Here is an 8,164-nt window from a genome sequence, read left to right as displayed (position 1 = left end):
TTTTGCTGTACGCGGGCCTCTCACTATTGTGGCCTCTCCCGCTGCGGAGCACAGGCTCCGGACGTGCAGGCTCAGCGGCCATGGCTCACGGGCCCAGCCGCTCCGCGGCACGTGGGATCTTCCCGGACCGGTACATGAACCCATGTCCCCTGCATCAGCAGGCGGACTCTCAACCACCGTGCCACCAGGGAAGCCCAACAAATTATTTCTTAAACTCACTTGACCCCAAAACTCATGTTTTACAAAGTTCCTCTTCCTGTGTTACAGAAACACTGTGATGAGGGGATACAGATGAAGTATACAATGTAGTTCCTGTTCTTCAAGGAGCCCATAATCTTGCTAGAGAAGCAAAGTGTATAAATGTGCACAAAACAATGACTGACATGTCACATAGAACAGTAGGATTTTAGGTAAAATAGGAGATCAGAGTAGGGAAGATCAGCGTGGTCTAAGACACCTGGAGAGAAGATTATGGGAAAGGTGCAATTCAGCTGCGGCTCCAAAAAAAACAGGGCAAAGGAAAGGCCCCCAAGTGGAAGGATGATGGTGAATATAGACAGAATAAAGAGTGAGGGAGGAAGCGGGGTTGGGGGGGAGTGGGGCTTGTATAAATCTGACTTTCCGTTTGTTCAGGGACACCAACAATCAGGGGTGTTACTGGACAATCCATATATACTCGAAATTATAAACTACTTTATAAATGTCTTTTTTTTTTTTTTTTTAAGCACAAATGATCACTAGTAATTCCTTCTGGACTAGCTTTTCTTAGGAGAAAACAATATCAATCATAAACATGTCAAGAGAGGCTTCTGTGGTCCCTCAGGTGGCCTAAAAGTCCTCTGCTTTTCCACATACCCACCACTCCTATCCACAATTCCAAGGCCCCAAAAGCTCTGAAAAACTTAGTTTCTTTTCCCTGTGACTCATTTTGTGGCAAAACCTTTCCTGAACTGATGAGAAGCTATTTATAGTCTTTATTCCACTTAGTGTAAATATCCATTCCTTTTGCTATAGAAATAGTCACATATTTGATTATGGGGTACTGCCCTAGACCCCACTGGAATGTTCTATAAATTACGGTATATGGGCCATGTCATCTTTCTAAACTCTTAAAACTTTAAAATGTTGAAATGCAAGGGTCTCCAATAAGGGACTGTGGACCTATAATACTTTATACCCTAGCTTTATGCTGTCTGTGAAAAAAGGGTTTGCTATGTAGCACTGATTTAAAGGGAAATTTCATTAGTGATGCTAGGTTTCCAACTGAATGGCTGCTTAATCTCAGAGGATAAGAATGCCCAGGAAAAAAAAGCATACCACCACAGACTTCCTGGTCTTTTGCCCACAGGGAAGCTATCGTTAATAGTCTGCTAATCCCACAGGAATTAAGAGGGGAGACCCCACTTCCTTGGCACTCAAGCTGGCAGGCAGCAGTAGCCGCTCCATGGGAACAAAACCTCCATCTACCATCTCATGTGTCACTTACCACGTGTCTTCAAAGCTCAGGAGCAGAGGCCACAGTGGCTGCTCCGAGTCCCCTTGCTGAGATTTGTTTACATCTATCAGTGCAGGAAAATGCTACTGATTTGGGTTGTTGCCCATTCCATTAAGGGAAAATGAGGAAAGGAGGCTGGGTAACCCCAACGAGCAGCCAAGCTCCAATCAACACCAGTGCAAAGCTCTCTACGATTAACTCCGGGCTTTCAGGACTACTGCTGCTCTGTTAGAAGAGGAAGTTTACTTACGCAAGATTTCCCAGGGAAACGTGCAGCATCTGCTAGAAGAATCTAAGCCTTAGCCTGGTTAAAAGTATAGAAAAATCTTCAAGCTTTTCAGAATGAGCAGGGAGAAAAGAGAGGAATAAACACGTCCTCTTAAAATCTGCAAACACCAGCTTTCATTCAGCAGCCTAAAAACCAGCCAGAGCCCTAGGTCAAGGTCCAGAGTCCAAGTGTCTGTGATGTGAGGCTTCCGCTTCTCGGCTCCAAACAAGAGCAAAAGTCCAGTGCTATGTCAGGGCACCTCGAAGCAGGGCCTCGCATAGGTCTAGCTTTGCTAGGTCTCTGACACAGGTGACGCAACACCGAGGACACCAAGCACAAAGCCACTGAACTAATTAGCCTCAAAACCTTAAGTCTCCATGTCTGCTCCAAGAAGAGGTTACTGACTTCTCCAAGGATTCTTCTCAAGAATGAGCCACCAAACAACAACCTTATAACCTTATCTTTGTTCACAATGTGGCTCTGAGGCCAGATTCTACTTCATGGCCTCCATACCTGCTTCACAAGGGCCAAGCATGGTGGGGGTTTTTTTGTTTTTGTTTTTAATTGGAATAATTAATGTGCCCAAACTTTAATATGAACTTATTTCTTTTTACTTCAGTACTCTACCAAACTTATCTTTTACTGCAGTAACATGATTTGGTGTATCAACTATACCATTCACTGCTTTTTATATTTAAATTATTTTTTTAACATCTTTACTGGAGTATAATTGCTTTACATTTTTGTGTTAGTTTCTGCTGTATAACAAAGTGAGTCAGCTATACATATACATACATCCCTATATCCCCTCTGTCTTGTATCTCCCTCCTACGCTCCCTATCCCACCCCTCTAGGTGGTCTCAGAGCACCAAGCTGATCTCCCTGTGCTATGCGGCTGCTTCCCACTAGCTATCTATTTTACATTTGGTAGTGTATATATGTCAATGCTACTCTCTCACTTAGTCCCAGCTTACCCTTCCCCCTCCCTATGTCCTCAAGTCCATTCTCTACGTCTGCATCTTTATTCCTGTCCTGCCCCTAGGTTCTTCAGAACCATGTTTTTTTTTTTTTAGATTCCATATATATGTGTTAGCATACAGTATTTGTTTTTCTTAGTTCCCCGACCAGGGATCAAACCCACATCCCCTGCATTGGAAGGCAGATTCTTTACCACTGGGCAACCAGGGAAGTCCCAAGCATGGTGTTCTGCAATAGTAGGGGTGCAATAAACATTTATGGGATAAAGGAAGTATAAATCTATAAAGGTTTGGGGAAATTACATATTCTGGATAAAAGTCTGATTTTTTTTTTTTTTGAGGACAGGAAAAGATAGGTAAGAGAGTCTTCCAAATTCTACAGGTACAAAGGAATGGTTTTAGAAACACACCAAGACCAGTAGAGCTTACTCCGTCATTCATTCACCCAACAAATATTTACTGAGCTCCCACGTACCAGGCATGGTTCCAGGTTCTGGAGACACATAGGAAAAGCTCCCCACCCGCATGGAACTTACAGCAAAGTAGCTAAAAGCAGAGGCTTTGCAGTCAAGCTTTCAAATCCCAGCTCTATTACTTAACTAGAGAAGTTAGAAAGGGAGTTTATTGTGCTTTACTTGCTCACCTTGAAAATGGGGATAATAGTACCTATCTTGCAGTAATATTTATGAAAATTAAGTGAGAATCCCTGTAAAGGAATTAGCAAAGCACCTGACACATAGTATATTTTTAATAAATTTTATACCCTGGGACTTCCCTGGTGGCGCAATGGTTAAGAATCTGCCTGTCAATGCAAGGGACATGGGTTTGATCCCTGGTCCGGGAAGGTCCCACATGCTGTGGAGCAACTAAACCTGTGAGCCACAACTACTGAGCCTGCGCTCTAGAGCCCAAGAGCTACAACTACTGAACCCGAGCACCACAACTACTGAAGACGGCGTGCCCTAGAGCCCGTGCTCCACAACAAGAGAAGCCACCACAATGAGAAGCCCACACGCCGTAACGAAGAGTACCCCGCACTCACCACAACTAGAGAAAGCCCGTGCGCAACAACGAAGACCCTCAAGTTAGTCTTATCATATTACTGTTAGTTTCTTTCTTTTTTTTTTTTTTTATGGGTTTGAGAGAGTTAGATCCTTAGGAAGAGAGAACAATTAGTGGGCTGCTAAAGTGGCCCTGGGCAAGAAGCTGTGAAGAGGAAGAGAATTTGAGACAGTTTTAAAAACAGGTGGTGAGGGGGGTGGTATTTACTAGCAATCCCACTCAGGAGAATTGAAAATATATGTCCACACAAAAACTTGTATTAGGGTTCTCCAGAGAAAAGAACCAATAAGATAATACAGTGCTATGTATAAGAGATTTATTACAAGAAGTGAGAGCCCTCATTTCTAGTAATAATGTTTATTGCCAGACTCCTGCACTCCTCCCAAATGTTCAGCGTTAACCAAGTGAGAAAGTTAACTAGGGAAGAGACAAAGGAAACCCCACAGAATCATCTAGATGAACTCGTGTCTAGACGAATTGTCTAGATGAATCATCTAGACAATCATCTAGATGTGGCCTCAAGCCCAGTTATCTGTATTGTTCCCAGAGGCAGGGAGAGCTTGAGTCAAGGAAGCAGATGCACAAATGCACCTCAGGCCAATACCCGTTCTTACCTCATCAAAGATGTCCCTGCTCCAGCTCCTAGAGATTCTGATTCTACGCTCCTTTCCATTTTTCTCTCCCGTCAGGCCTTGCCACTCTCTGTCCTCCCTCCCCCTGGCGTTTGTGTTCACATTCTCTTTCTCTGTCACGCCCGCTCATACCATGACTAGTAGTAGTCTCCCCAGCTATCCACCTGCATATGTCCCCAAAACTTACCTCCTCTTGGGGTTACCCCTTCTATTCCAGTTAGCCCCAGGCTATGGGGACCTGCCCCACTCCCCCATGAGCCCAGAGCAGGCCTCAGGACTCCAGTTCTCTGGTCCCTCACTTGTCTGGGTCAGGCTCCATGTACCAAGCACAAAGCCATGGCAAGTTCTAGCTCAGTGGTTTGCAACTAAAATTAAACAAACAAAATGGACAAATAACATTAACTGGCATTTAGTACGTGCTTACAGTGTGTGTGTCAGGCACTGCCCTAAGTTCTTTACAGGTAGGACTCATTCACTCCTCCCAACCTCCCTATGAGGTGGGTCCTGTTATTAACTCATTTTACAGATGAAAAACTGAGCTACAGAGAGGCTAGAAAAACTGCCACAGGTAACAAGCTAGGCCATGGCAAAGCCATGATTCAAACCCACACAGTTGTATTCCAGGGCTCAACTCTGATCACAATCCTATAATACAGAAAAATACAAATATACACTCAGTCCCTGCCTAAAAGAGGCCCCTAACTCAGCAAGGGAAGCAGACAGTGGATTATAGCCACAAATTCACAACAAGTCATGGCTTTATCTTTGTGATTCTCCTCATACAACAGCTACACATCCTGCACCAAGTCCAGTTGGGAACTTCCTGCTAACGCATGAAGCAGAACTGATTACAACCAAAAGAGGAGGACAATTACACAATCTCTTTTAAAGCAGGAAGTTACTCACTGATAAAATATTTTCTCATTCTTATGTGAATACTAATGGCTAAAACAGAAAGAACACATCTTGTACATCAACTACACCTCAATTTAAGAAAAATAAAATTAAATAAATAAATAAAGGACACATCTATAGCTCAGGAGATAGCATTTCTCACATCCAACCAAATATAGGACATGAGAAAGTGAGATCATACCTGAAATCCTGGAAATTCAGCCTAATATTTGTTAATTTGACCTTCTGTTGGATTCTCTTCCCATAAAACTCACCACGGTAACATTCTTTTTTTTTGCGTTACGCGCATACCTGAAATCCTGGAAATTCAGCCTAATATTTGTTAATTTGACCTTCTGTTGGATTCTCTTCCCATAAAACTCACCACGGTAACATTCTTTTTTTTTTGCGTTACGCGGGCCTCTCACTGTTGCGGCCTCTCCCGTTGCAGGAGCACAGTCTCCAGACGCGCAGGCTCAGCGGCCATGGCTCACGGACCCAGCCGCTCCGCAGCATGTGGGATCTTCCCGGACCAGGGCATGAACCCGTGTCCCCTGCATCAGCAGGCGGACTCTCAACCACTGTGCCACCAGGGAACATTCTAAGTGAGCCTAGAAGACAGTTCTGACTCATTCTAAGAGAATATTGAGAAGCTGGACAACTGTGGAGATAGAACGAGCAATCCTCTCAAGAAAGAGATAGGGATTTCCCTGGTGGCACAGTGGTTGAGAATCCGCCTGCCAGTGCCGGGGGGCACAGGTTCAAGGCCTGGTCCGGATGGATTCCTCATGCCGCAGAGCAATTGGGCCCGTGATCCAGAGCTACTGAGCCTGCGCTCTAGAGCCCGCGAGCCACAACTACTGAAGCCTGCGCTCCTAGAGCCCGTGCTCCTCAACAAGAGAAGCCACCGCCGTGAGAAGCCCACGCACCACAACCAAGAGTAGGCCCTGCTCGCTGCAACTAGAGAAAGCCCGCGTGCAGCAACGAAAACCCAATGCAGCCAAAAATAAATAAATTATTTAAAATAAATAAATTTTTTTTAGAAAAGAAAGAGATAAATAATTAAACCGAATGTTATTGTACTTATCTAGGCTCTTCTCCTTCTCTTTTGATGCATCATCAGTGACTAATTCAGTTCGAGTCAGACATCCAACAACTGAGCAAAAGAATCGATTCAGATCCAAACAAAGTTGACACACAGGTAGTACACACTCAGGCCAATAACCAAAGTCCAGGGTGACAGAACTAAGGGACACATTGCCTCTAAGTGAACACAAATTTATCCTAGTTTTAATGTTCCCCAGAAAAGCTTTCAGAGTCTATCTAGGTGAAATGATGGGGTATCTGATAATACTGAAGCCCAGAAAACTTTCCATTTTAAACCCCCCTTTGGATCCCAGGACTCCTCCCTGCCACAGCATCCAGCATGGAACGACAAGACTGAAGCTCACCAACTTTCACAAAGTTTGCCTTTGTACCAGAGACAATGCTATGTGTTCCCCCAACCTCCTTTCATTTTCCTCCTGACACACAACTTGTCTACTGTGGTTGGATGGGGCACATGAGTTTTAACCAAAGCAATGAGGGTGGAAATGATGCATATCACTTTCAGGCCTGTCTCTAAAGTCTCTTGTGAGATCTTCCACTCGCTTCCTTCATCCACCAGCCAGATAGAGAGGATCCTGAGGAAAACTCCAAGCCCTCAGATGATGACACCACTCATGAGCACTTGGAACAAAGCTCTACAAATACCACCTGCACCAGACTGCAACATGAGTGAGAAACTACCCTTCATGTGTGAAACCACATTTTGGCATTGGTTTGTTACAGCAGCTAGTGTGGATCACTCGATGAATACAGCTTGTGTGTGCCGTGATCTCACTGTGGGAGCATCAGTTCATCTGGAGCATTCACACCTACCTGTGTCATTGCCAATGCAATCAATTATCAGGCAGATTCCCAGGGGCTTGCTCTGCATCTTATATCTCTCTTCCAGTATGTGCTGGAAAGGAAAGCAGGGATTGTTAAAGACCCTAAACATTGTTCTTTTCCTCAAGGTTCCACCCATATGATCTTTTCTTTTGGATTTCCTTAAATTTCCTTTTGGCAGGTGACTCACTCAATAGACACAGGCTGAAGTCATCACAGCTGACATTTCCCTTCAATATCAACACGCTATTTCAGTTTCTATTTAATTTTAATAAAAATTGCAGTCTCTTTACGCATGTCTTAGCTTTGTGGGATAAAGATAATTTAAAACACAGAGAAAAGATGGGTCATATGTTTCCACAGTAACCTGAGATTGTACAAGTGATATCTTTCCAAACCAATACAAAAGGAGGCCTTTCTATTATGGAGAAGAGGTACCAGCGTAGCAAAAGTCAGAACAAGTCAAGGTTCAGTGTCACTGCTTACTTATATATTCAGCAATCACTCAGCTGAGAAGAGAAATGCCACTTTGGAATTTTCCTGCAAAGTTCACTAATGCAATCCACTTCAATATCTTTCTCTTTGCTACATCCAAGGTTCCCCTTTAGAACAGAAGAGTTCTCAGAATAGCACACCCTCAGCATCCTATTGTTACAAAGAATTCTTAATGGACAGATATTTTTAAAGCCATCAGTGTTCTCCACAGATACTGTGCTTACAATACAATACCAAATCAGATCATTTATTCTGTACCTGAGGTAAAAATGCTTCTGATTCCTGAATGGATGTCTTCACTGGTTCTCCTGGGGGATGAGAGAGAAATCATTTACAAAGCTAAAGGAGAATTAGCCCTAATCCTAGTTCCTGTGGGCTGCGTTTCTTTATGTCACACCATTTTTCTTTCCCT

At 43.8% G+C, this 8,164-nt stretch overlaps 1 protein-coding gene across 2 annotated transcripts in view; it reads right to left on the bottom strand.

Annotated features, from left to right (window-relative positions):
* Positions 1 to 8,164, bottom strand: part of CFLAR (CASP8 and FADD like apoptosis regulator) — a 31,060-nt gene that overhangs the window by 11,608 nt on the left and 11,288 nt on the right. For both annotated transcript variants that reach the window (XM_007469211.1, XM_007469212.1), the window contains exons 6-7: positions 8,011 to 8,060; positions 7,249 to 7,330 (exon numbers count right to left, since the gene is read on the bottom strand). In XM_007469211.1, the coding sequence (XP_007469273.1) occupies positions 7,249 to 7,330; positions 8,011 to 8,060 (132 nt within the window). The remainder of the gene's footprint in view (positions 1 to 7,248; positions 7,331 to 8,010; positions 8,061 to 8,164) is intronic.

The sequence above is a fragment of the Lipotes vexillifer genome, unplaced genomic scaffold (genome assembly GCF_000442215.2).
Source record: "Lipotes vexillifer unplaced genomic scaffold, Lipotes_vexillifer_v1.1 scaffold648, whole genome shotgun sequence".
NCBI lineage: Eukaryota > Metazoa > Chordata > Mammalia > Artiodactyla > Lipotidae > Lipotes > Lipotes vexillifer.
This window is presented reverse-complemented; position numbering and strand designations above follow the sequence as displayed.